The sequence below is a fragment of the Urocampus carinirostris genome, chromosome 10 (genome assembly GCF_059441175.1).
Source record: "Urocampus carinirostris isolate Australia breed hairy pipefish chromosome 10, RoL_Ucar_1.0, whole genome shotgun sequence".
In the NCBI taxonomy this organism is placed as follows: Eukaryota; Metazoa; Chordata; class Actinopteri; order Syngnathiformes; family Syngnathidae; genus Urocampus; species Urocampus carinirostris.
In genome coordinates, this window is record NC_142358.1 from 32,522,528 (window position 1) to 32,550,377 (window position 27,850).

At 38.9% G+C, this 27,850-nt stretch overlaps 2 protein-coding genes across 2 annotated transcripts in view; one reads left to right on the forward strand and one right to left on the reverse strand.

The window, feature by feature from the left end:
• Positions 1–1,079: 1,079 nt before the first annotated feature.
• On the reverse strand, positions 1,080–11,903 carry npat (nuclear protein, ataxia-telangiectasia locus). The gene is made up of 17 exons (XM_088346311.1): positions 11,737–11,903; positions 11,479–11,597; positions 11,340–11,400; positions 9,961–10,033; positions 9,830–9,870; positions 9,008–9,220; positions 8,806–8,881; positions 8,440–8,563; positions 8,261–8,352; positions 8,077–8,158; positions 7,850–7,946; positions 7,066–7,182; positions 5,441–6,973; positions 5,261–5,361; positions 5,085–5,175; positions 3,071–4,317; positions 1,080–1,993 (listed from the first exon to the last, which is right to left on the reverse strand). Exons 1-17 carry the CDS (start codon positions 11,771–11,773, stop codon positions 1,913–1,915), a joined length of 4,185 nt encoding a protein of 1,394 aa, XP_088202437.1. The 5' UTR covers positions 11,774–11,903; the 3' UTR covers positions 1,080–1,912.
• A 338-nt stretch (positions 11,904–12,241) lies between these two features.
• atm (ATM serine/threonine kinase) overlaps positions 12,242–27,850 on the forward strand; it is a 36,155-nt gene continuing 20,546 nt past the window's right edge. The window contains exons 1-42 of the mRNA XM_088345866.1: positions 12,242–12,356; positions 13,214–13,300; positions 13,387–13,505; positions 13,643–13,788; positions 13,907–14,071; positions 14,193–14,358; positions 14,608–14,846; positions 15,237–15,406; positions 15,908–16,086; positions 16,165–16,536; positions 17,890–18,069; positions 18,159–18,260; positions 18,340–18,574; positions 18,650–18,781; positions 18,857–18,982; positions 19,070–19,156; positions 19,245–19,422; positions 19,747–19,940; positions 20,031–20,110; positions 20,186–20,341; positions 20,420–20,495; positions 20,659–20,801; positions 20,907–21,018; positions 21,091–21,261; positions 22,238–22,413; positions 22,491–22,734; positions 22,923–23,038; positions 23,295–23,421; positions 23,518–23,741; positions 23,860–24,034; positions 24,400–24,558; positions 24,668–24,800; positions 24,864–24,959; positions 25,030–25,201; positions 25,281–25,422; positions 25,626–25,802; positions 25,910–26,087; positions 26,171–26,267; positions 26,399–26,557; positions 26,668–26,776; positions 26,922–27,010; positions 27,109–27,211. Coding sequence (XP_088201992.1) covers positions 13,229–13,300; positions 13,387–13,505; positions 13,643–13,788; positions 13,907–14,071; positions 14,193–14,358; positions 14,608–14,846; positions 15,237–15,406; positions 15,908–16,086; positions 16,165–16,536; positions 17,890–18,069; positions 18,159–18,260; positions 18,340–18,574; positions 18,650–18,781; positions 18,857–18,982; positions 19,070–19,156; positions 19,245–19,422; positions 19,747–19,940; positions 20,031–20,110; positions 20,186–20,341; positions 20,420–20,495; positions 20,659–20,801; positions 20,907–21,018; positions 21,091–21,261; positions 22,238–22,413; positions 22,491–22,734; positions 22,923–23,038; positions 23,295–23,421; positions 23,518–23,741; positions 23,860–24,034; positions 24,400–24,558; positions 24,668–24,800; positions 24,864–24,959; positions 25,030–25,201; positions 25,281–25,422; positions 25,626–25,802; positions 25,910–26,087; positions 26,171–26,267; positions 26,399–26,557; positions 26,668–26,776; positions 26,922–27,010; positions 27,109–27,211 — 6,276 coding nt within the window. The 5' untranslated portion in view covers positions 12,242–12,356; positions 13,214–13,228. The remainder of the gene's footprint in view (positions 12,357–13,213; positions 13,301–13,386; positions 13,506–13,642; positions 13,789–13,906; positions 14,072–14,192; positions 14,359–14,607; positions 14,847–15,236; positions 15,407–15,907; positions 16,087–16,164; positions 16,537–17,889; positions 18,070–18,158; positions 18,261–18,339; positions 18,575–18,649; positions 18,782–18,856; positions 18,983–19,069; positions 19,157–19,244; positions 19,423–19,746; positions 19,941–20,030; positions 20,111–20,185; positions 20,342–20,419; positions 20,496–20,658; positions 20,802–20,906; positions 21,019–21,090; positions 21,262–22,237; positions 22,414–22,490; positions 22,735–22,922; positions 23,039–23,294; positions 23,422–23,517; positions 23,742–23,859; positions 24,035–24,399; positions 24,559–24,667; positions 24,801–24,863; positions 24,960–25,029; positions 25,202–25,280; positions 25,423–25,625; positions 25,803–25,909; positions 26,088–26,170; positions 26,268–26,398; positions 26,558–26,667; positions 26,777–26,921; positions 27,011–27,108; positions 27,212–27,850) is intronic.

Sequence of the window (27,850 nt, forward strand, 5' to 3'; positions counted from 1 at the left end):
TTTCGATTTGTTATGTCATGTTCGAAATAAAAGTTTCATTCATTCATTCAACAAATCACATTTGAGCCATTACTCAGGGGCGGCAGTAGCTCAGGAGGTAGAGCGCTCGTCTTGGGATCAAGGGATCCCAGTTCGAATCCCGGCTTGTCTGTGTTACATGCCGAAGTGTCCTTGGGTAAGACACTGAACCCCTAAGACCCCCAATAAGCAGGTTAGCGCCTTACATGGCTGCACGGCCGCTATTGGGAAATGTGAAGCACATTGTAAAGCGCTTTGGGAAGTCATTGACTTGAAAAGCGCTATAGAAATGCAGATCATTTCATTTCATTTCACTTGTTGCCAGCATCAGAAATGTACTCATAGGCCTTCACAATCAATATTGCAGGCCACGAACCATAAACTAAGTGTCAATAAAGCTGTTGAATTAGCCAATCAGATCTCAAGTTGACGGAGCCAGGGCCTTCAACAAGGCCAAGGGAAACATCAGCGTTTTTTCGAATTATGATTGGCCAGGGGGCAGTGATGGAAAGGTGAATAAAAATATCCCCATGTCCACTGCTTCTCTCAAATTCAAGCTTTTCATGCCTAAATCAAATCACAAACTTCAAGCTTCGTTGCCAATAGGAAAGAACTTGATGAACCTGAAACGCTCGGATAATCTGTACGACAGAGTAATCGAAATCCTCTGGAGGAAAGGATGAGTTTTGTGCCCAAATAAAAGATTTTTGGTGAACGAAATGTATTTCTGGAATAAGATAGCAATTTTATGAGATTATTGATGCTATTTCATATGTCGCAGATGTAGTCAATGTTTTATAGTCATAAGGTTTGGATTGATTCAAACAAAGCACTACTTAAGACCAAGGTGTGAAATGCACAGACAGCCACTGCCTATAATAGTTTTCTTTTTCATTTTCAGTCATAATCCATTCACCAAACTTCCTTCAATTTGAAAGCCACAAAAATGTAATTTAATACAAGAGAAATTTACAGAGTAGAAATCAATGTATTTAAAAATAGCCATCATCAAGCCATATTTGATACGGTGGCTGTTCATGTCAATGAAATGTAACCGTGAGCAACAAGAAGTGTAATTTGTATTATTTATGCAACAAAAATACAATTGTTTAGCTTTCAACATTAATATACAGATCATATTTCCAAAATTATCCTTTTCTAATATTCACATTTCAAAAGTAAACAAATTACCAACAAATTTACCCGAACAAATTACACTATAAGTGGAAGATGCAATTTACAAATGTTTATACAGCAACATGTTTAAATGTTGGATAGTTTTATCAACTGTCAGTCAAATATTGACCAAAGAAATGCAGACCCATTCTTAAGAACAAATATTCAAAGGAATATAACCAGGGTTGGGTAGGGTTACTTTAACTAGATTACTTTCAATTACTTTTGGATTACTCCAATACCAAATATGCTAAATAAAGACAAAAGAAACTAAATATGAATAAAACTATGACTCAACTCGTGGTAAGCTTTCTCTCCTGGCTTTGATCTCTGGCAAAACTAACAAAATGCGACAGAAACAAAATGAAAATAAATCAGCTTGCCAACATCATGTACATGTATTCGGTTACTCACCAAGCCTGCACAAAATTTAGTAATTGTACTCATATTGAGTTTCTTTTGTCTTTTATTAGCATATTTGGTATTGGAGTAATCCAAAAGTAATTGAAAGTAATCCAGTTAAAGTAACCCTACCCAACCCTGAATATAACAATCAACGATCATAAATAACTGAGGAAAAAAGGCAATAAAGGCAATAACGTCCATATTAAGCCACAGCAGCCAATACTGGTGAAAAAAGGAAGGCCCCGAAAAAGGCGTTTTTAGAATATATCTTAAGTCATGCCTCAGCAGTCATTTCTTGTTGGCTAGTCCGCCTTCATTCATCGTAGTGAAGTGAAGAGAGAAACTTATCGACATCCAAGTCATGGGGGAAGCAATTGAGGAGTGTATTATTTTGCTGTAAAAATCCAAAAAGTGGTAGAATAAGATTAACAATTATTGAAACAGACACTGTAAAAGAAAACACCCCACAAAAATAGTCTTTTGTGGTATTTCTACATATAGGCACACTGGGCTGTATGGTCCATGGAATTATAACCACAGTAAGAGCCAAGGTTGTAAAAGGCACCGTATATGTGCATTGATTGATCAGTCAGAATATACATATTACACATCATAATTGCAAACATTCCATAACATTGGATTCAATAGGAATCAAACCCAGATCACAGTGTAGAGTGCGCCAGATCATATCTACCACACCGCTAAGGATACATGAAAAGGCATTCAATTTTAATACTGTTTTTAGTCACAGTACCAAATAGTTGACGTTATTATTAGCCTGGCCCCCGAGAGAATATTGTCAGACATTAAACCTGTCCTGAAATACAGTATTCTATCGTCAACTTGCAAAGTCTTCACAAAGTGTCCAAGGTTCTGAACTGAAGGTAGAAAAAGGAATTGCGGGAATTGATCGTTCTGAAATGAATGAAAAGAAAGACATTGTAGGAAGTAATTTGGTCATTCTGAAAATATAATTATACGCATGGCATTTACAATGGTTAGTTTGAGCTGACGAAAATTTGAACAAAATTCTCTCTATACTCTTAACATATCTGGTACCGAGACTAAAAAGTGTGATAATGAGATAAGAGATCATGCCTTTTCATGTGTTGTGTGTATCTCCAGTTGTCTACAGGATAGGATCCGGCGCTCTCCCTGCCGCGATATAGGTTTGAATCCTGTTGCATGCAATGTTATGAAATTATGAACCACTGTCCATGTCCCTAGCAGCATTGAGGTTAGGATTTGGTAATCTTATCATTGCTTTCAGTTTTAATCCCAGTGGCCACTATCAAAATTATACAATTGTGTTCAGTGATACATTTATCAATAATTGCACAAATATGGTAACGCACCACGCATTCAAATTTCTGGCCAATTTGGGGTCTTATTGTCTGGAAAATACAGTTAATGAGATCTTATTGCCATTAATATCACATAAACGGATGTGCAAAAACATCTCATCTCTTACCCGTTTCTTCTTTTTCGAGGGAGATTGTTTTGTAGACTTCTTCACAGTGGGGCTGGCAGGTGTTGGGGGCTGCTTACGTTTCTTTGAATCCTTCAAGCTCGAGGGAGACTTGAGGTTGGAGGCAGACTTTTCGCCTGCTTCCTGGCGTAAACTGTCCTTGAGTGGGGAGCCGGTCCTGGCAATGGCAGCACGTGACAGGATCATGAGCGTGTGAGCAGCCATATTGATGCTGTTCTCACTGCCGGCCTCACTGGCAGGGCTGCAGGTGGGAATGTCTGGAGTGTTATGGGGTAGAAGATTCTTAGGTGTTCCCTCTGCATCTTTACCCTTCTTTTGTCGCAAGGGAGTCCTTGGACTACTCATAGACTCTTCATGGTTAATTGGGGTTCGTGGACCAGTAATATCAGGGCTGTTGAGTTTTACAGTTAATTTCTTATTATTAGGTCTGGGAGAAGAGTCGAGACCCTGAATGTTCTGAAGCTTATCAGCTGGCTGTATGGCTTTTGAAGGATCTTTGGAAGTTTTGGAGTGGGAATTAGATGCATGTGTGAAAGCTGGAGCCGCTGAATCTGCTGGTGGCAGGAGAGCAGTGTTTTCTTTGTCAGCCATCACATTGGGTTCGTCCTGAGTTTGCATGATCTTTCCTGCAGGTTCTTTAATGATGCTCTCAAGTTTGTCTTGACCACTTAGTGATTTTGGCAGAGAATCACTTGACAATGACTCTGCGCAATGGGAATCCCTTGGGTCATCTCCATCACGCCCACCATCTTTAATTGGGATTTGTTTTCCAGATGTAGCCTTCAATGTAATTCCCGGTTCTAAGCTCTTCGCAGACTCAGGCACATCAATCCTGTTCACATCAGAATCTTGAGGTTTTTGAATGAGGGTGTGAGCATCTTTTTGGCCAGAGTTAATTTTGACACGATTTTGTTGCTGATTAGGAGAACTGGACATCACCAAATTCCCACCAACATTGTGATCTGGTGGGCACCGCACCGTCTCAATCTTCCGTTTTTGCCTATTGCCACTTAGGATAGCAGGTCTCGTATGTGAACGACCTTTCTTGATCTCTGAAGATGATGTATTCACCGCTGAGGGGTTGGCCAGTGCTGGTCTAGGAGTTTGAGGCTGAATTTTGCTAGATGAATCAAAACGTAAAATTCTTTTATGGCTGGAATTGGAATCCTTTGGTTCGTGCTGCTGTTTTGTATCCTGAGGGGTCTGTATGACTTCATTGTGAATAATTCCTACAATTCAGAGAAACAAGTTTAGATAAATATTGTAATAAACTGTTGAACAATAGTGGCTTTGGCTAGTCGATGTTTAAGATGGGGAATTATAGCCAGTCGAGTTCAAACGCAACATTACGTTATTCTCCAATTTTTGATTACATAGCCATCTGATTCGATACAGCAATTGGCTGTTCAGCCAATGAGAGTTTCAAAGAATGCAATTTTATGCCATTAAGTATTATAAGACTGCTCTTTGCACAGCACAAGGACTAAGCTGACACGTGAATATCAATGAACTAGATGTGAACAACGTCCACTTAAATGCACTCACAATGTAGGAAAATGATCTAAAAACAAGAGTAAAATAACAACTATGGGTATCAGTGCCGATACCAGCCTCTTTTATTTAAAAACACATCAGGACTTTTGATGGTATCGAATACCAGTATAGGCTGTTTTTAATGGCAATATAAGAATCAGGAACCTGCAATTAACCGAATGGATAATTACACATACATTAATGCAATATTTAATGAAAAACTATTTTAAGGGGATTTATAAATATTCCAGGATTATTTCAACACATATTTTATATATATTTTTTTCCCCCCAGACCAAACAGATTTTTATTTACAGTACTCATGGTATTGGTATGTGGTATCAATATCCATGACTACTGAAGATTTGTAAATGGTAGTCGAATGTGTCTTTCTGAAATTAGAGCACTGTAATATACATTACAACCATCCATCATTGAATAATGGAAAATAGCTAAAACTTACCACCAGCACACTGTATGGAAGGAACCAATGAAAATTTGGGATCCACTGCAACATTCTGCTGCATTGGCACGGAGTTTGGTATTCCAACCAGCTGTAAAACCACAATGCACATTTTCAACGATAACTAACCATGACTAATGAGCCAAACAAATAGCTTTCAAAATGCTTTTTTTTACCGGATTGGCCACCATTTGTAAATTTGCGGGAACATTCTGTCCCAAAACAGACACTGGAAGCATTATGGGTTTAACAGGTGATGGTAAAATGAGTGGTGACCCTGTTAAGAAAATAATACTAAGTTATGTCAGGATTATTGAAGTTAATCAAAGTGACAAACCATATGGCGTGTGTCTTACCAGTGACAATATTTTGAGCAGGAGTTGCTGTTGAAACACTGAAATGGCTAGATTTGGGTAAAATGGGTATTTTTGAGGCACTGCCAGGCATTTGCACCTGGCAGCTGGAATTATCTGGCATCAGGGGTTCTGTCATCAGGAAAAAGCTAGTACTTGACCCTTGAAGTGTAGAGTTAGCAGTCTCAAGTGGTAGTTGAATAATGTAGCTTTGCTGTGTTTGCGTCGTTGTTGGTAACGGATGAGATGAAATGAGTTGTCCAGATGTCATAGGTGAATGATCCGGTTTTTGCGTTGCTGGTATCTGATGAAACGGAACTAGTGCTCCAACAGCACTCGAAGAATTGTGTAAGTGCGTTTGAGTTGACGATGTCAACTGATGGAATGGCGAGGGTGCTTCAACTCTACCTGGCGTATTAGTGAGCTGTGTTTGAGGTGTCAACTGATGAAAAGGAACCAGTGCTGCGGATCTGCAAGGCGAATTAGTTAGCGTCTCATAGTTTTGCAACCCATGAACAGCCATCGCGGTTTCATCCAAGTTGCTGCTTTTTGGTGTTCCAGGTTCTCTTGGGGACTTGGCAGGGGAGGAAAGGTAGATTGTAGGTACCTTTTCTGTGGAAATACTGGAGATCGCCTGACTCAGAGCTTTATCACTTGAGGAATCGTCATCTGGGTTTTCGCTGATGATGATCTTTAAAGAGACAACACTATTGGGATCAGTCACATCTTTACTCGTGATGTTATTGATTGTTGCCGAAGTGGATTGACTAGCGTTTACAATTTCAGAGATGGTGGACAAGTTGGAAGGAAATATGGATGAGTCAACTAGATCAGTATGAGGTGTGCTGACATGGGAAGATACAGGGGGACAAGATGTTACTGCACTTACAACAGGAGGGTTAGCAACAGTGGCAGTAAGGGAAATAAATGAGTTAGGCGAAGATACAGAGACATTACTCTGAGTGTCAATGGTGGATCCACTGACTGATACTGAAGTGAGATCTGGTTTTCCACTCAATGAAACTTGTGCAGGACACAAAAATATAGGTTCCTCACTTATCGAAGATAACAAAGATGGAGCAGATTGTAGTAGCGAGCCTTGTTCTTGTTTACTGTCCCTCTGATTGTCTACATGAATGACCGATTCTGCTGTAGCATTAGTTTTCGATAAAAGGACCGGTGTTGAGCTAGTAAGGGACAGTGTTGCAGATAAATTGTTTTTAGTGACACACTCCAGTTCCCTGAGAGTAGGTGTACTCTCTAAAATAGCTGAAGTATCCTCTGTGTTAATATCCATCGGTGATGCGATCCCACGATTATTGTGGACTGACAGTTTCTCCTTTTTGTTTTCACCAACGTGCTCCTTAACCATCGTTGGTGTATTAGCAGAACTGTCTTCTAATCCAGAAGATCTGCTGCTTGACTCGGGTAAAGTCTTTTTTGACAGGCTGTTTGACTTCCTGGTCTTGCGTTCTTGAGTAGCTTTGTTTTTCACCATTGAGGCTGTTAAATCTGATGTTTCTTGCAGGGTGGTCTCTAATAAGTGACATAAGAAATCATTATTTAATCATTGCCTTTTCTTGATGGAAAAGAAAGAAGGTCAGCTTCTAATGGAGTCAAAAAACTACCTTGATTCACAGTTTGAAGCTCCGTGACTGTCGATTGCGTTTGTCCAGGATCATTACTTTCTACCGTTGTAGTAGACATATCCACATTTTCAGGTTCTCCATCATTTCGGGTTTTATCTGCATTTAAATATCAACTTTATCAATCCATAATTCACAAAAAACATTTAAATCTTTGAAAATATTTCCAGTACAAGGAAGGACAAAACAATGACAATTAGATGGGGCTTGACATTTAACCAATTTACTAAATATGCAACCACATTCTGGTTGCATGGCATAGAAAATGTTTTAGGGGATCAACTTGAATGACTGTCAATCTTCATGATTTGAAATCACGCAATGTAAATAGAGTCATTTAATATCCCTTGAAACCAAAAATGGGGTACGACTAAATCAGTAGTCTCCAGCTTTTCTTTAAAGCTGAGAACTACTTTTTGGTAATAATTAGCACAAAGTGAACCCATTTTGATATGAATTTCTTCAACAGCAACTTACCATACTAAGTTGTTAGTAAGATATTACCAGGTTAATTATTAAAAGTAGGGTAAAATAGAATCAGTTAACCACTAAAGAAACTTTTCCCCCAAAAAATATCACAATGATAAATCTATTTCCTGAAAAGTTTCGAGGGCATCTCAGCTCTAAGGGGACAGCTTAGTGCCCACGGGCACCTCGTTGGAGACCCATTGACTAAATCATGTGCAGTGTGATTGGGTGTAAAAGTTGGCAGCCCCAGTGCTACAAGGGCAAAAGTTGGCGCAAAGTCTTGTACGATCTTACTTACTGTACTCGAAAAGGTCAAACAGGGCTTGAAAAGCAGGATCAGATTCGGTTTGCGTCAAAATGTCGTGGATTGCATCGTCACTCATGTGTATTTCTCCCTGAATTAAATATAAATATGTTACTATTTGACTGAGACAGAATCGCCAACAATATCCAATGTTAATGATGAAAAATATTTATAAACACACACACAAAAAAAAACATAAGGGCAGTAAGGTATTCAGGCACCTGCAATCCGAGAATTTCATCAATTGACTGTTCCTCTTCAATCGAATTTGATGGAGCCTTTTGTGTTTGCGGAGTTGGCTCACTAAAGTTTGATAAGAAAACAAGACAAAATATTGAGATACAATTAATGGATATATGACCCATACATAGGTGTGTTAAAATCCAGAATAAATGCAGCACTCACTTTGCAAGAATTTTGTTGATATTTTCAGCCAGTTTTTCTTGCAACGATCTGTCTTTCAATATCTTGTCACGAGCACTTTGTATTACAAGTTGCTGTGGAATGAAACATTCCATGTAAAATCGTCTGTTGTCCGATATGTGTGATAAGAATACTGCTATGTGTTATACAAAGGTTCTTACAGATAAGTTCTCATCCACTACTTCCTCGGGTTGTGGGTCAGCAGTGACATTACTGGCAGGTGTGCTTGACTTGTTAGGAACACTGGGACCAACTAGAGTGCTACTTCTTTTCTTTGGAGTGTCCCTGAGAACAAGACCATAGTTTAAAAGGGCTACTTAATAGAAATATGACATGGTAATTTTAAGTGACATTGTAGTCATTTGACGTGTGTCATGGACTTGGAAACAACTATAAAAGCAACGTACTATATTCAATGAGATTCACACGTGTATCACAATAGTGCTAATTCATATTATTGGAAGTTCTTAACAGTCTATTTGTTGGTAATCATACTATATGTATATGAAAACAACAGCTATCTTTACCATTTCCGTCGCGCAGGGGACATAGGTCCAGGATTCGGTCGCTGTTCTGAAACAAATATCTGAATAGGGGAATCTCCTAAAACACACAAGGATGGTGAACAATTATTAGCTTTTACGTTCAGCAAATCGCATATCATTCACATTCAAAGCTTTTTAAAATCTTAATAATAGAAAATGAGATATGTACAAAGATGCTACTTACGCTGGATGAACTGAGGAAATGTTGCATTCCCAGGAGGGACTCTGATTTGAGGAGCACTGTAGCTCACAGGGGTGGAGTGGCTGGGCATTATCTGTGAGCTAGGTGCTGGGCTGTTGATAGTGGATGTTTCTGAAGAACATACCAGACTGCATGATGAAGCCACAGTCACTGCTCGTTGTCTTGCCAAGTTTGCCAGTCCGACACGTGAGCGTTCTTTAATGAAGACAGTGAATTCAATTTAGGACCAGGAATAAATAAATCACACCTTTCCTGGATCTTTATGACAATGCTAAATCATATGATCATCAGGTACCAGAATTGTACTTAGCATCCAGAGGGTATCTTTGAATTCAATCTAGCAGAATAAAAATGAAAACTTTCTTTCAATGTCAGTGTACTGGTGGTTGTGAATGAACTACAGAGTAGACCTTGACATCCAACAATTTCTTGCAACTAAAGGGGCAGTTGAACAATGGTTATGAACTCATAATATGATGGTTCATTAAGTCATTCTTTTCCCAACAGCTTATGGTCACTAGGAGCACATCTCAGGTGACATCGGACAGTGGGCAGGGAACAACTTAAAACTGATTGCCGACCAATAGAACACTTATATAAATACTACTCACACACACCTAGCGATACCAAGGGACAATTTGGAATCACCAAAACCAATGTGGCGTACATGTTTTTCGGACAATGTGAGTAAACGGGAGTGCCCGGAGAAAAATCACGCAGGCACAGGGAGAAGACGACAGTTCAGTTTCGGCTTAGCGTCTCAAAATCTTAGAAGCTGAAACACAGACAATTGGAAATGCTCACCTCTCTGACTCGCTGATACAGCTGGGGAACTCTGTAATGACCTGAGATAAAGAAAACATTTAAGATTAAAAAGTGGCTTGACAAAAAATGTCTTAACAAGCACAGAGAGAACACTCTTCAAACCCCATTACTTGATTTGTTTGAGCGTAAAATCCAGTTTTTTCCACAATGATGTCATCATAGCGGGTATTTCATGGGAAGTCTCTGTAAAAATAACATAGAAAATCATTAAGATAAATCGTGACACATATCTGGTATTATTGTGAATACTTATTGTGAATGCTTTTTGGGGTATTTTTGTATACTATATGTTTTCTTTTAATTTTTAACACAAGGATACTGTTGGAAGTGTGAATTTCCCAACTGGGATGAATAAAGTATCTATCTATCTACTTGATGCTGAGATTCGAATTCATGTGTTTATTACTTCTAGTCTCGATTACTGTAATGTATTGCCCTGTAGTCTACCGATGTCTAGAATGGTGAAAATACTTTTGACTAGGACAAGACAGTTTGTTCATAATACACCAATTTTAGGTGACCTCCGCTGAATCCCTGTCAGTTTAAGATGCGATTTAAAGGTTTGGTTGCTAACATTCATAAGTTTGCATGGACTCGCCCCCTTTCATCTTTCTGATTTGATTTTGCCCTATGTTTCTGCTCAGAACTTCTGCTCGGAAAATGCTGGTCCATTGGTGATTCCAAGAGCCAAGAACAAATCTTCAGGCTTGAGAACATTCTCCATTTGGTCCCCAGTGCTGTGGAATGCTCTTCCATCAGAAATAACATCTGATTTGCAACTTTACTGGAAGTGTTTACATCTGGACTTAAGACACACTTATTCTATAGCTTATGACTGATGTTGACATTATACTATTGTTTTCTTGTCTTTAATTGAGAAGGATTAGCATGGATGTTGCATGGTGCAGGTGTTCTGAGCCATGGGACTGTTACCTGATGCATGCCATCATCTAGAAACTGCTGATTTGGTCGAGATAAGACGTGAAGGTTTGTTGTTGCTGTCAACTGGACTTTCTAAATGATTTCAGTTATTACTTAGATTTAATGTTGTTGTTGTTGACTGTGTCTTGTCTGTTGATACCCTCGCAACATCCATTTTTCATGGGGTGGCAGTGGCTCAGGATGTAGAGCGCTCGTCTGGGGATCAAGAGAACGCAGGTTCGAACCCGGCTCCTCCGTGTTACATGTCGAAGTGTCAGACACTGAACACCTAATGGCCCCAATAAGCAGGTTAGCGCCTTACATGGCTGCACGGCCGCTATTGGGAAATGTGAAGCACACTGTAAAGCGCTTTGGGAAGTCTTGACTTGAAAAGTACTAAATTGAATGCAAATCATTTCATCCATTGTAGCCTGGCCATTCTGGAAGATGGATTACCTCATCAAGACCTCAGGGTTTCTTGAGTTTTTTATTAGTACTTCCTTCCATGGTCTGTGTGTTTGGGACTTTTTGTCTACAGACAGATACTACAGATTCAAGAGTGTATTACCTTTTGTTTTGGCAGCCATGTACTCGTTTAAAATGGTTGTAAGGCTTTTCCCGAAGACAGACTATGGAGACGTGAGAAAAATAGGTATGAATTAGCATGCAGAAAATCGTATTATATATTATAGGTGAATACAACTTACAAAAACACAAGCAGGGATAACACCATCGCCCATGGTGTGCTCTGCATATTCTTTCAAGTTTGGGCTCTCTTTAATAAATGCATGACTTGAAGCAGTGAGACCTTCTTCTTGAAGATAGCCTTGTGATGGAAAACAGTTTAACAACGGATTAGTAAAACTCAGGAACAGATACATTACACACCATTTGTTTATAATCTCGGTAAACAGAGGACGTGCGAAAGCTAAAGCTACGACAGTGCTAGATCTGGACAGACTTACCCAAAACGAGACGAGCGACGTCGGATGGCAGCAACATGGCTGTCAGTTGGTTTGTTTGAAGACTAAACAACTTCCACCACTTTGGCTACATGTCCACAAAGAAAGATACCGTTCTCACTCCGATTTGACACCTGAACTGTATTATTGTCAATGTGAACGGAATCGTACTCAAAAGGCGGGGAACTGAAGTACAACCCGGAAGTCATACATATTGGAGACAGTGTTTGTGGGACTAGTAGTTTTTCTTGTTTTGAAATGTACTTTTGTTACAGTACTCACCTGTCGATTCCAAGCGTGAACTTGGGTACGTTAACAGCATATTTATTGGAAATATATTGTTTTAATATATAAAACACAATAATTGACTTAAAAACCCGTTATAAACATTGTTTAAAAAGTTTAAGAAAGAAATGTAAACCGGAAGTGACGCTACATGCGGATATGGCGAAGTGAGTCCTTCAGGATTGGCAGAGGCGGGAATTTCCTGTTTAGGTTTTTTACGCATGTCAAGTTGCAAAAGTGGTGTGGCTTTCTGCAGGCCAGTCTTGCACCACGTCAATCCCAAACTGCAACCTAATATGAGGCCTGGAGTTAAAAAAGTGTCACTGTAGCAACAAAAGGTGAGCTAAAAATATAATTTACATTTTTTTTGTCGAGGAGCTGGGCCTAAATTATTTTGGTTAAGTGCTCTCCTTGCTAATCTGAGGCTCATCATGAAGTAATTACTGTTTCCGTGACAGATCATCGAACTGATTCTTTTCTGTAGCGAATAAAGAAAGAGCAAGCATCAAAAAGTATTTTCCTTGACTATAATGCTGTGCATTTCATCCCAAATAGGATGCCTTTTCCCTTTGCCTTTCATTCAACAGAAAAAGTCATGGTTTATTACCTCCGTGTTCATTAAAATTCAGTAAATCATTTCAAATGAAATCTTTGGAATTTCAATTTTTGATGATGTGCCTTGAGCTTTGTATTAAAATGTCCATTTACTTAAAAAATCTAATCCTTGACATCTATCTATCTATCTATCTACCATGGTCATATCCCTCTAGGGGGGTGACCGACAGCAAGACAAACACATACAATAACAAAGAAAATAAAAGGGAAAAAATAGCAAAAAAACACACACAAAATTTTTTGGACCATGGCCAACCCAATTGCCCAAACAAGTTAGGCACCTCGGCACCTAAGTTGGTCATGCTTTCGTCCCTCCAGGATGAAACGGGACACAAGAAAGCGGCCATGTCACTCGGGTCAGGGTGACACAACACACTCTTTTGTTCAACAGCAGGGCCTGACAGCTTTCACTGGTTTACCCCTGCCGCATCATACGGGTGCCCAGCCCATCCTTAAGAACGCGTCCACAATCCCACTATCCTTTTCACAACACCTCTCCACTCCTTTAATCCTTGACATAATTTGAAATAATCAAACAATTTGAACACTGTAATTCTATTGTTGGCACATCTGTTTTCAGAGTCCCTGAGGCACAATGAGTTTAGCTCTTTCCGATCTCCTGGTATGCTGCAGGGGACTGGAGAATGACAAGGTTGCAGAGAGGAAGGTAAAAAGATGAGATCATGTTCACCACTGGTGTATTAATCGTCCAGACCCCCCTGACCCTTTATTCCCACGCATTTATGCTTTCAGAAAGAAGCCGAACGCTTCAGACAGCTCATACGATCTCCTGAAATTCTGCAGGAACTTGATCGTATCTCTGGGCTTAAAACCAAGGGCTCCAAGCAACTTACATGGGATGCTGTCTTTAGGTACTTATGTATTTTATGTTTGACAACAACAGAGATGTGCAATTGATTCAGTATTTCCTTTACCCCATCGGAATTTAATGAAAGTAGTTGTATGATGTTAATCAAATGTACATGTATTTTAATTTCTCTATTTATAGGTTCCTGCAGCGTTACCTCCAACGTGAGACTGAAGTTATAAGAACCAGTAAATCCAATGTCACTGCTTCAGCTCAGGCCAACCGTCAGAAGAAGATGGCAGAAATAAGCAGTTTAATGAAATTTTTTGTATGCCACGCTAACAAACGTAAGGGCCCCTTGTCTGAGGGAGGTAGTAGGTTTATTTTTATTTTTCAAAGCAAAGAGCTTAGCAGGGATACTTGACTTTCTTTTCACCATGTGGTGCATATATTGTTGCTACTCAGGTGGGCCTCGGCTAAAGTGTGGCGAGCTGCTTAAGCACGTGATTGACATTCTTCAAAATTCATTCAGCTGTTCAGCCTATGGAAAAGACTACAGTACGCTGCTCCTCAAGGAAGTCCTGTCTGTTCGCAAGTACTGGTGTGACATCACTCCACAGCAGTGGCAAAGTCAGTAGAAAAATGAATAAAGATTATCTGTTACATTTTGTGTTTTTCAGAAATAGACTGTCATGCATTTGTTAATGTGGCTTTATAAGAAACATAAATAGATGTTTGGCATTTTCTGAAGGTCTTCTGGATGTCTACGGCGGCTTGTTCATCTCCTCATCCAATTCCATTAACCGAGTTCTTGTAAGTCGAGTCATCAACACGGTGGTGCAGGGCTGCTGTTTGCAGACTGACGGATGCAACAAAACCCTGTTCAGATTCTTTTCTGAGGCGTTTGTTAATGCTAGGTGAGGTACTTTCTTACCACCCTTGATTGCATTGTTCTTGGTGTTTCCTTTTTTAAATTTGTGTAAATTCAAATTGATAATTGCCTGCAAAATTTAAAAAAACCGTCAATGTTGTACCCTAAAGAATACCCCTCATTTTCTTCCACCAATACTGTAATTACCCTATTATTAGATAGTCTCCCTTGCTTTAAACTTTAAGAATAAACCACAGTACCTGTCTAAGAAATATTATCTTATTTTAATCATCAGGCATGAAAAAAACTTGACAGTTTTGGAGCATATCCTCTCAGCGCTTAACTGCTTCTTGAAAGCAGTGGCAATGAACTGTCGGATGAGGGTTTGTCGACTGGGGGAGGACCTGTTACCTTCCATACTTCATGTATGGGCACACATGAGGCCCAGTGCTGCTCTCAAAGATGAGATTGTGGAGTTCTTCAATTTGCAGATCAGCTTCCACCATCCCAAAGGAGCCAAGACCCTGGACACAGGTAATGTATTGTCGGACAGTGAGTCATTTTTAAAACGTGCTTTCCCTGCGTTGCACAAAAATAATGACTTAGGTATGGTTTTTAAATTTTTATATAAACCTACTTCGGAAAAATGGTTAACTACATCCCAGATACATTTGGGGCATTTTATAGCCACAATTGGGCACACTAATTTCACAGATATCGTCCGCACTGTCAACCACTAAATTCTTGATAATGAAAAATGTCCGGATACGATATTTTGCCAAAAAGTGGGGAGGACGGGTTGGCAAACATGTTGCCTGCTAGATTGGATTTTTACCATCTGTATTGATCCTGCTAAATGTGTTTATGTTGCACATGTGTACAGTGGATGAATTAAAAATGTTTGAAATATTTTCTATTTCTCAGGTGCTCACGCCGAAGACTGGGCAAAGTGGCGGGATTTGCTCTACAGCCTCTATGAGGCATTAGTGCGAGAAATAAGTCATATAGGTAGCAGAGGGAAGTACGCCACTGGCACAAGACGTATCGCCGTCCAAAACAACGTCATCAATCTCACGGCTGATATTTGTCACCAGGTATTAACAAATGACACTGATGTTGGATAAAGTCGGTGTGCAATACTAATTTTCTGCAAAAAGCATAACTAAGTTGATAAACTAGATGACATGGTAATTTTACATGACATTGTAGTCATTTGACGTGTGTCATGGATATGGAAACAACTATAAAAGCAACGAACTTTATTCAATGACATTCACACGTGTATTGCAATAGTGCAAAATTATATTATTGGAAGTTCTTAACAGTCTATTAGTTAAGTTGATAAACTTAGTTAGGGATTTCCTATAGCATTATTTTGGATCATATTCAACTACTAGGAAAAACTAAAATAAACCCGTTTCTTGGACGAGGCAGTGTGGATACCACAAGGATGTATTTTGGTAACCCCCTTATGTAGCTGTTTTCTGGCAAAAATATCTGAATTGATTCTGTATTAATACTAAATCTTAACAAATTGGTCTTGAAAAATCAATATGGATATTTTGTATCCTCTTTGTGTTTCCTAAATGTTACAGCTTTTTAGTACTGACACAGACTTCCAGATCTCTGAGTCAACTCACGCCACAAATAGATCCTCCTTGATTGGGGGTCCTCTCTATGGAACACCAAGCAAGCGACGACGGATTGACTTCAGTTGGGAGGTTCTTTTGGACCGCCTGCAAGTTCAGAGTAGCGACTTTGATATCATTCCATGGTATGAAAAGAACAACACTTACTGCTAAAGAGATTTAAGAGCGGAAGAATAGAACATCTTTGTCTTTTTTATTACCAGGTTGCAGATCTCCGAAGCACTCATATCAAAGTACCCTTCAATGGTGCCCAGCCAAACGATGGTGCCACTGTTATTAGTGTTGCATCAGCTCTTATCTGAAAACCGGAGAGGCGAAAGGGGTTTATATGTGCTCCGGTGTTTACGGGAAGTAGCACAATGTCAAGCCCGTTTTCCAGAAAGGATCAACGTTTTCAAGCCAGAGCTGGATAGACTATGGAGTCGGATCTGGTCTCTCTCGCTGCGAGGTGTAAGCTCACCCCAGGTAGAAGCCCTTAGCTTGGATTTGCTGGTCTCCATCGTCCAAGGTGGATTGGTTGATGTGGATAGGGAGTTCTGGAAGATTTTCTCAGGATCAGCATGTAAACCGACCCAGTGAGTCATTGCTCAATTTCATTTTATTGTTATCTTGAGTTAGAGTGTGAATTAACAGCGGCCCTCAACTTTTACAATTTAAAAAAAAAAAGGTAAATACTTGAAGTATTGCACAAAAGATTGAAAACAAATCATAGACCACAATAAATAAAATATCTATACGCTGATAATATTAGCACTTTATAAGAACTATACATCATGTGTACAGTGTTAAAAAATAGTGTTGTATTTGGATTAAGGATGCATGTATTTCCAAACTTCACAAAAAAAAACCTGAACCGATGTCACAAATGGTGGCTAATTTTTCAATATAAGAAGTTTCACAATACTGTAAAAATAAATTCAAATAAATTATTGTATTCTTAACAACAGTGGTGAAGAATCGGCTGGGTCATGTCATCCTAATGTTTTCCTATTAACCCAGCAGTTCAGATTTTCTTATGAAGTCCACAAGATTAGTAATAAGTTACTAATGGATATTAAAATTACTTACTGGCAGTGCTCAAACATCCATACACTAAATTAAACTACATTATTAAGCTAGCCACCAGAGGCTGCCAGACCTCAACAATTACAAGTTTTAACATCTTTTAATATTGTGAACTGATAAAAGATATATTTGGGCATTTTTTATATTTCAATTTTGCTCATATGATTACGTCCCTATTGAGCATCTTACCTATCAGATTATATCATAGGTTTTAAAATCATTTTAGCTTGGAAGCGTCACGGTAGAAAAAAACACCTCTGATCTGGTCCACGGTTGGTAGGTTCAACACCTCTGGATTAGGTAAAAATTGAGGTGTTGGCTAAATAACAATATGGAGCTGCTGTCAATGCCGTGGGAGACTTCAGCCTTTTTTTGATCGAGGTGTACCAGAACTTGAGAGGCACAATGGCCGCAATCACTTTGCTAATGTGGATTTCAGTCTTTTTAAACCTTTTGCCCCAATTGCATTAATTTTCGATTGGACAATTACAAAATATGCGACGATGGACTGAAAACAAATTAACATTCGAACAAAGTAATCCGGTTGTGAGGTGAAAAAAACGATATGAATACCTCGTCTGTCTAAAACCCCAACCCTGGTGATGGTTGATGCTTTAATCACAGCAAAGCTTTGCCATACCTTTGATACCACATTGGAGCCCTCCATTATTGCAAATAAGGCAACATTTAGTTTATTATTTTTTGAAAATTATACTTTAAACGTAAATGTTGTTATGTGATTGTTAAAACAGAAATCCTTAATATATGGCTCTTACAAAATATGTTCAACCTCAGCTTTTATAGAGACTACTGCCTTCTAAGCATTTTTTATTTTGCATCTTCTTGATTCTCTTTCTATCTAGGAGCGCTGTGATATGTCTGGCCCAAGCTCTTCATATGTGTCCAGTTCCTAAGGACCGCTTGACAATAACAGATGGATCAATCTCACCTAATCTGAAGGAAACACTCATAGGTTGGTTGTTAATGACTGATCAGAGCGACGAGATGGAGGAAAGCTCCAGACCATATCCTATTATTTGCAGGTTCTATTTTTTTTACCATAGTCTTGGTTCCCTCGTTTATTTCTTTTTTCAGTCCTCTTTCATTTGTATCCCATTTTGTACTTCCGCAGTGATTTTCCTCTAAATCTAGTACCGAAGATTTTGGTCTCCCTTACCTTGAAAGACACTCGAGCTGCTCTGAATTTCCTTCTGGGTTCTGAGGGAGTAGAGAGGTGAGAAAAAGATCTTTGTACACAAAACTTAAAACGTGCTTGTATTTAACCATTTCATTTAAATTCTTCCTTCTGTTAGTGATTTGTCTCAAGAACGGATGTCACTCAATGGTAATGAGGATTTGAGTGAGATTGAGAGCTTGTACTTGCAGTTTAGCTTCGACACACAAATAGCACAAACAAGAGGATCTGAGGAGAAGTTTAAGGAGATGCCGAGAGATGGCCACTTCACAGCCATCTCCGGACTCAGAGAGAAGTTAGAGCAGACTCTTCTTTGTGTGGCCGACAACCTTCTTAACTGCTACTCTCCTGGCGTGAGCATTAAAACTGTATTACTTTTTGCGTGCTATCATCCTTGTTAAAATCTAACAATATTTGAACTTCTACAGAGTCAGTCCACCCCTCCAGAGTGTCTGTTGCGATGTTTTAGCCTTCTGACAGGCGTTCAAGCAGGTTACGTCTCCACGGGATGTTTGACTGAGGATGAAGCAGGACACTCTCAGCTTTTCACGAAAGCAAAGGTGAACATTAAAAAAAGGATAGATTCCGATAGTCTGTGTCCATGCTTACTTAGTCAAACTATATCTTGTTTGAAGATTCTGGGCCAGGAGCTTAGTGGATTTGTTTCCAGTGTAAAATTAAAGATGAGTGATGAATCAGCAATGACTACAATGAGGTCTGTCATGAGGCTGTGCACTCTTTCTGCCACTACAAATAATAAGGTGATTCTTTTTTTTTTCTTGTAAAAATGTATGACTGTTATAATATTTCACATTACCTTGAATTCTTTTTAATCTTCTTTTCAACAGGACAATTTTTCCTGCTCTTCACGCTTTTTCATAATGAATCTGCCGGCCAGTCTTGTCAATGAACTGGCCGAGATTTACAAAATTATGGTAAAACACCAATTCCTATCAATAAAAAGTGCTTATTATATATCGTGTGATACACACATGCCTTTAATAAGGATTGTAATTTCTCCAGCTTAGCAATGTTTCCCCAAGAGCTACAGTCATAACTGAAGAAGAACCTTTGGACAATGATTGGGAAATGAGCAGAACTCCGACAGGTGTTGATGATCCCTTGTTTGATGGTGACGAATCTCACAGTGGGACCCAGAAACCAATCGGAGCAGATAGCAATGACATGTCGATTGGACCAGGTAAAATAATAATAAAATCATATTTATGTACGTTGGTAAAGAAAAAGTTTCATTTGCCCTTTTTATATGTTTCAATTGACTAGATGACCTTGATCGACAATTGATATTACATAAAAATGTATGAATTTTGGTATTTCATGCTAGTTACAAAAATTGAATATTCTGCTTTTTTTCTGGATTACTTTGTAATGGGATTAAACAACAATTCAACTAACAAAATTCTTGATAGTTGATAAACTAATCAATCTAAATTCAAATCCCATCATTCAGAAAGTGATTGTAAAAGCTAGAAAAAAAATGTCTTTTACTATTGCCTTTCTGTAGGTGCTAAAAGCCTGTTGGCTGACGAGCATTTGGTCTACCAAGATCTAGCACTCCTTGGAATCTCCGAGTTTTTGTGCACATGCGGTTCAGCAAAGCCTTCCTATGGCCAACTTTTTAAACCCCACGATGTACGAAGAAAACTTTTGCTGCTGGTCAAGGAGATGGATCTTAGCAAAGCCCTGCATGTCAACATGGTAGGTCTTGTAAAGATTTGGACATTCTTCCTTCATTGTTTGGGAGCTCTAAAAAACCCCACAACAAGACAAATTCTGTTTTCCTTGTAGTATCTTCTCCTATTAAAGAAGCTTCATGCAGAGGACTCTCTCACCCCAGAAGAGTTTGACTCTTTGCTTCATCCTCTGGCGTATGAAGATACCCTGTTTGCAAAAATTCCAACACAATTGTGTATTTGCCTAATGTGCTTTTGTTGTTTTCACAGGAATTTATGTTCTCTTTATCGCCAAGATCAGGAGATCTGTGTCGCACTAATTATGGCTTTACTGCCCTCCATCAAGAGCTTGGGAAGAACCCAATACATGCAATCTGAGATGAAACATGTGCATGGCTCTTTATTGCAAGTGGTGTCTGGGTTCTGGTCTGTACTATAGCATTGTAGATTCTTTGATAGTCTATATATGTGATACAAAATGTTTATGATGATCTTCTATTTTAGTTACTTGAGCCAAACAGGGAAATGCACAGCCTCTGTCCGAGCTGCTTTTGTACGATGCCTGGTTGCGTTGCTAGAGGTAAGCTTTTAGAGTTTATAGTCTTTTAAAGGCATTCTTGAAAGTTGTTTCTAGAAAAATAGCAAGACCTTTAATGTATCCTGTATCATTATCTCTTAGGGCTAACTTTAATAGTCTTCCAATTAATTAATGTTTTTAAAATATCCTTTGTGCACAACGCCAGGCTGACCCATGTTGCAGGTGGGCCACATTGAGTATCAGGGAGGCTGAAAAAGAGGAAGATCGTCCAGTGTCCGTCATCCTCCCGTCTCTGCTTGCAGATTCCCATCACCAAGTCCGTATGCTTGTTGCAATGTCATTAGAAAGGTCTGGTATTACTTTAGGTCATTGTATTCACTCACTTTGTATTGACAACTATTTATATTGTAATCTAAATGGCCAATCCTCTTCACTGTGGCGCATGGTGCTTAGGTTGTTTGTGTGCATGAAATCGGATCACCGAGACAGAAGAACGATGTTGTCACAGCAACAAGTAGCTTTTGAGAACATCTACTTGAAAGCTCAGGAAGGCATGAAACCCCTGGTAAGATGTTTTGCGCCTACCTACTAGTTTGTTTTTTACATGTTTTATTTTATAATGTATTATCCATTTCAGAAAAGTAACTCAACTGATGGTGACCAGGATGAGATTTTCAACCGTCGGGCCACCTTGCTGAAGAGCTTGTCTGTCGTGCTGTGTTGTAGTCCAGTTTGTGAGAAGCAGGCCCTGTTTGCCCTCTTCCAGTCTTACAAAGAAAATAATATAGAAGGAAACCTCATTAAGAAGGTAAAATGCCCCAAATATTTTATTTTAATCAGCAACACTTACACATAACAGCGAAATCAACCTTTAAAAACATCGAAGAAAAAAAAGTGTATTGTTTGCTTTAAGATGCTAATTTTAAAGATTTTTTCTACATCATTTGTGCTATACTAGTTTCGACATAGCGTACAAGGATCCCTAAAACTTGATGTGGCTGCACTGATTGCCTTGTTCACTGCAAAGAAATATTCTTATTGCAATGGCAGAAAATGTAGCCACTTTTAAGTGTTTTTGTTCTCATTTTAAGGTATTTGATGTTTTCTCTCATAAGAAATGGGGATAATGATAATTTACTAAGATGAGTTAAATGAATACTTAAATAGGAAAAGTGATCCACCATCTGCTAGATGAGACCATTTTTCCTATTTGAAATAAAAATGTCTTGTTTTACTAAATAAATGAATTAAAATATCTTAAAAATCAAAAAGACACTTTAAATAAGAAAAAACATTCTGCCATTGGGACATTTTATTTTTAAGTTCATTGATTCATTGATTGTTTGACTAACATGGTGGTTGCAGTAGCATTTTGAGAAAAAAAGAGTAGCATCCCCAGTGAATCTTCAGTAAATAATAAGTACACATTAAGATGGAAATTAAATATGAATTTTAAGAAAAAAAACTTTCATTAGGAGTTCTGTACAATATTAATGAGCGATTTATACCTGTGGTACTAAACTTCTCAACGCTTGGTTACCTTTTTAGGCTTTAAAGGGGGAATTTCTGTGTGATTTATATACCTCTGCTGATTTTAACCATAGTAATAACCTTTTCTAATTGTATACCTCTGAAATATGGGACGATTTTAATTACAAACCCTGTAAAAAATTACAATAACTCTGTTCGGTTATAATTTAGACTTTAGTGACAGAGTGTACAATACAGCATATTGAAAGAATTAGAGAAAGATCTTCCTTTGCAATATTTTTCCTTTGTCACAGATGTTGGGTAGTGTTTCCAGAGCACTCGGCTACAACAAAATGAAAACATTTGTCAGCTCTCACCTGTACTACTTAGTCACTGAGTGGCTTTCGCAGCGACAGTCGGACGACAGCTACACACTCGAATCTTTCCCTTTCGATTTGCTTGACCATGGCACTCTCAAGGATTTTTACAGGTTAGAAAATCTAAACTTGAAGATGTATCAGATCATTAACAGGCTATTTTCTTAAACACACCTTTGCCTGTTTGCAGTTCCTCCTACCAGGTTCTCATCCCGCATCTTGTCTTCCTGGATGACTTTGAACAAGCCAAGTCCATCGGTCGGTGTCTTGAGAGGGACTGGACAGAGCTTTTGGCAGACTGCTTCCCTAAAATTATGGTCAACATCCTGCCATACTTTGCGCTTTCTGGTCAAGATGCACAGGTTGCACAACAGAGGGAGAAGGCTCACCATGTCTATGACTTGCTCAAAGACGTAAAGTGTTTGGGCAAACAGGTACAGTTGAATTGAGAAGCTAAAATTCAATCAAATCTTAGATTTAACTTATTGTGCCAGTGAGTTTTCAATTATATTCCGATGCATTAAGCATCAACCTAGAAAAATATGATGCTCATGAACATTTTAACTTGATGAGATGAAGCAGTATTAATTAAAAAAAAACTTGTTTCTCATTTTTGTTATAGCAAATTGACAGCCTTATCCACACTAACCTGCCAGAGATAGTTGTCGAACTGCTGATGACACTCTATGAAGGGGGCACCCCTGAAGAGGACAGAGGAGATTTGAAACGCTTCACAGGGTAACACTTTTGATTTTAAAAACGTTTTTCTATTTACTATTTCATATTACACACTCCCAAATAGAGTGATATACCCTTTGGCTTTGGACGATTCTTTTTGGATAAAAGCAATGTAAGCAAAACTGGGCTCAAGATTTAATTGCACTCTGCTTTATTTTTCAGTTACGTGTTCAGTTTATTTTTGGAATGAAGCAACAGTTCACTGTCTCCTTTTACCAAAAAATACTAATAAGGGCTAATGTCAACATTTTCTTAGCGATTTGGACCCCGTCCCGAACCCACCGTACTTCAACTCTCACGTCATCATATCAACACTCGACTACCTGAGCAAATGCCACAGTGCAAATCATAAATCCCTTGTGGCTATACTGTCCAAAACTCCAGTGAGATCTCATTTAATTAGAAGTATATTTATTTTTTTTAGTACTCTTTCTATGCACCTGGGTTAAGCTGTGGACATTTTTCCCCCTGAACACCAGATATCAATTCAGAGGATTCTTCTGGCAGTTTGTGAAAAGGCAGCTGTGACAACCAACGGTTATGAACGACATCGTATTCTCCTGATGTATCACCTCTTTGTCAACCTGCTGCTTCGGGAGATGAAAGACGGTCTTGGAGGAGCATGGGCCTTTGTCCTCAGGGACATTATCTACACAATCCTCAACTATATTAACAGCTGGCTGGTGCAGGCAGACACACACAGGTCAATTGATATCATGCTTCACACACACTCTATCACAGTATTTAATGAGTTAGTATAAATGAAATGAAAGATTGCTTAACTTCGTAAATTGTGAAACAAATGTGATTTTTCCTAATAGACCAGTTCAGTTTGATGAAGTCTCCAACCGAAGTGTGTCCCTGTGCTGTGACCTCTTGACTGCTGTATGTCGAGCTGCTCTGCAGTTCAGTGATGATGCTCTGGACTGCCACTTAAAGGTTATTGTTGGTACTCTTACTGCGCAGGTGACCACCCAACCAGCTATCTTGCAGCAGGTAAGGTTTGTGGTTTGAACAATTATTTACAAATATATATTTTTTCACGTACTTACATAAGGTTTCAGTGGTGCTTTCAAGTTTATCAAAGAATTATGAAATAAAACACTCGCATACATATAGATGAAGTGCATCTGTACACCACTGCCTACTAACACCATAAAAAATAAATTCAATGGGCAACACAATCAATCTTATGCCAATATGATACACTATATAAAGTTTTTTCGGCCTTATTTTCCCCCCCGAATGGCTTCTTCCTATGTTTGATTACATTTTTTTATTGTGGATGAGGAAAAACAATATTTATGGTAAAGTCTGGTAGCTAGCTCACAATTGTTTGCATCTCTTCTGTGGCTCCCTAGGCACTCAGTCTATTACAATTTCTTGTGATAGAAAATAAACACAAACTGAAAGGAGCCATATGCAAGTTGGAACCCTTTCCTGACCTGGCTGAATTCAAAGAGCTGCGTTCCGTCCAGAACAATCTCAAGTACAATTCTGGGACCTTCACACTGAGACAGGCAATAATTGCATTTGATTTTCTCTCATTCCCCAACAATAATGTTCTGTTTTTTTCCTGCTGAAAGAGCTGAAAATAAATTAAATTGTTACTTTCCATTTTATGCACAGGAGATATCACACTTCCTCTCTGTGACACCTTCTGACTCATTACCACTAACCAGACTTGAAGGAATCAGGCAACTTTCACAAAAACTTCAAGTTAGTAAGGGAGAGATAAGAGAGCTACTCAAAGAGTGCCACGGTATGACAGCAGGTTTTGTGTTTCAATAGAAATTACCTCTAAGAAACTTTCTTCTTACCTTAGCTGAACCCACCAACAGCATTCTGCTCAAGCTGGTTCTGAACCTTTTGCAGCTCTGTAAGATGGCGAACAATCATACCAACGGAGGGGATATATTAGGTATGCCCGTTTACATTGTCAACAGAAAGCAAGCATTTTTTAAATGTCTAACCGATATCGTTTCTTGCAGAGGCAGTAGGAAGTACTCTTGGAGAACTGGGACCTGTCGATCTTTCCACCATCGTCTTACTCCACGGCAGAGAACCTCTTTATGAACGGGCTATTACCGCTTTCCCCTCTCAAGACTTGCAGTGTGTTTACATTATTCTGAACTGCATCAATGACTCCCTCACTCACCATTGGTAAGGGGCAATTCACTCTCTGTCATTGAGTAGAAGGGAGAATGTTTTTTTTTGATGATTGAACCCTGTGATTTGGCAGTATTGACGTGAGGAAGGCAGCATCACAGTCAGTGAAGGATATCCTTGCCACTCAGTCTGGAATAAACTTTTGGGAGCAGCACAAACACAGTAGAGACCCCATGTTGGCTTACTTAAACCCATTTAGGAAGGCCAATAAGAAGGTGAGTTTTTATGTTTCTTTGCAGATACAAAAATTACCTGGATATATGTTCTACCATTGTTTTATATTACTGCCCATTGAGGGGGAAGCTATTAACTTCTTTAGTTGACTTCGCTCGATCTGCACTCTTTGCTACTGGAGTGAATAGTCTATTTAACCCATGGAACCGTATTGGTTATTCACACTGATCGTTTCCATTTCCAGGCTGCTATTGTGAGTACTGAGCAAAGTTCAGAGGCAAAGGAGAAGCTAGAGAACCAAAACATTTGGATCCCACAGATGGGCGGCCACACGGTCTGGCTAGAGTCTCTTTGCACTGTTCTGTTGGATAGCGGAGGAGTCAAGTGTGAGGCTATCCTTCTGTCCAGACCTCTTTGTCAGGTAAGTAGTCAGATAAGCAAACTTCACATTTTTAAATACCTTTACAATAAAGGTTTCTGTGTTGTTTCATTACACATTTGCTTGATGAGCTCCCACTCCTTGCATAGGTGAACCTGGACTGTTGCCAGAAGCTGTTGCCGCTCATTATTCATTCAATCCTTTTAGATGACTGTCAGGGTTCATGGAGAGAGTTGCTTTCGTCCCATATACGGGATTTTTTTAGTTTTTGTTCCAGAAGTGCTCAAGCCTCAAGCCGCTCTACCACACCGCTCAACGTCGACTCTGGTATAATGATTAAACAGTTCATCACACTGGTTAAAAAAGCTTTTTATATCCCCCAGTTTATTGACATAAATTATTCTTTGCAGTGTCTGACACGGCTAGCCAAGGTTTATACGACAAGGCATCGCTGCGTACTATGCTGGCAGTTGTTGACTATTTGAGACATCAGCAAAGGCCCCACAGGTCTGATAGGGTTGGATTTCACAAAACTGTGCAATCCAGATTAATTACTTTCTGTGTTTTTTATTTTACACTAAACAACCACCCGTACTTTATATACTCTCATTCCATACCCTGCATATTCATGATTATAGCACGTCTTGCGGCACGGTGTGCGATGCCAACTTTTGGCTGGACCTGAACTACATTGAGGTGGCCAAATGTGCTCAGTCATGTTCTGCTCACTTCACCGCTTTACTGTATACTGAGATATACGTGGATAAAATTAAATCTAATCTGGAGGACAATCGCAGGTATGTTGCATTGATGGTAATCTTTTGATGGAAAACTAAGATTTTGTGGGGTTATATGTTGCATGTAATTTGTTTTTATTGTGTGATTTTTTTCTCAATTTACTGGGCAGAACAAAAGGTAGAGCATCGCGTAAGATCACCTTTGAAGATAACAGCCAGAATATTTCCATCTCCAGCCTGACTGAGAAAAGTATGGAGGATTCCAATATCAGTTTGCAGGTCAGACCAGTGTCAGAGTAATGAGGGTTATTTTGATGTTTTCTTAGTCTTATTATTTGAGATTATTAAATCTCAATAGATCAATGAAAGTTTTGCTGGAGCTGTAAGGCTTTATTATTATGTTTGACACCAACACATTTCATAGGAACTGTTGATCGATGTCTACCGGAGCATTGGAGAGCCTGACAGTCTTTATGGCTGTGGAGGAGAAACATTGCCAAGTCCTCTAACAAGGTAATAAAATAATAGCAACCTGTCATTGATCCAAATGTGACAGGTCTAATACGGCTGATTTATTAGACTCACAGAAGCGTTTCAAACAAATTGCACAGGATTCGAACCTACGAGCATGAAGCGATGTGGGGGAAGGCCCTGACCTCATACGACCTTCATTCAACCCTGCCTGATGTCATTCGACAAGTGGGAATCATGGAGGCAAGTTAAACACAAAGGGCTATGGTTGTGACCACACGCTTTGTCTCAATGTTCCAAATTTTATAGTGAGTTGATATATGTGCTACCAGAAACTACACTTAGGTTATATTTTTTCCATTTGATTCGCTGGGCTTGAATTATTGCTTTGAAGAACTGAAATTAAAACATGAATACTACATTTTTGCAAATTATTTCAGGTATTGAATTCAAAAGCATGATCTGAAACAAACCGTTTGGAAGAGTTTATCAAGAAATGATGCCTCTGAACTATTTTAAAATTAAATTTTGTCTATTTTATTTTTCACTCAGTTTTCCAAATACAAATTGAATTTCTTTCAATACAAATTCAGTTTGCTTTACTGTCATGTGGGAACTTTAGGAGGCGGATACAATCGCAGTAAATATGTTAGCTTTGACCAATCAGTAGATTGAGTGTGAGATACAGGTGGTTTAACTATAATATGGAATCTGAAACTCTTATAGAGAAGAAAGTCATCCAGACAGAAAACGATGAAAAGTGGGTTCTTTTAGTATTTAGGTATGGGCGGCCAAATTTGTATATTTAGTTGTTATAAATGGTTCCTTAATATGCTGTTTTAACCTGTTCGATTAAGGTGAAGTTTGTTTATATATTTAATT

Bases quoted from the DNA above. Each gene is read 5' to 3' on its own strand.
- npat (XM_088346311.1), bottom strand. From the start codon at position 11,773: ATGTTGCTGCCATCCGACGTCGCTCGTCTCGTTTTGG. The intron at 11,401-11,478 runs GTAAGTTGTATT...ACGTCTCCATAG, and splicing joins TTATCCCTGCTTGTGTTTTT to TCTGTCTTCGGGAAAAGCCT. The intron at 10,034-11,339 runs GTAATACACTCT...TTATTTTTACAG, and splicing joins CATGGCTGCCAAAACAAAAG to AGACTTCCCATGAAATACCC.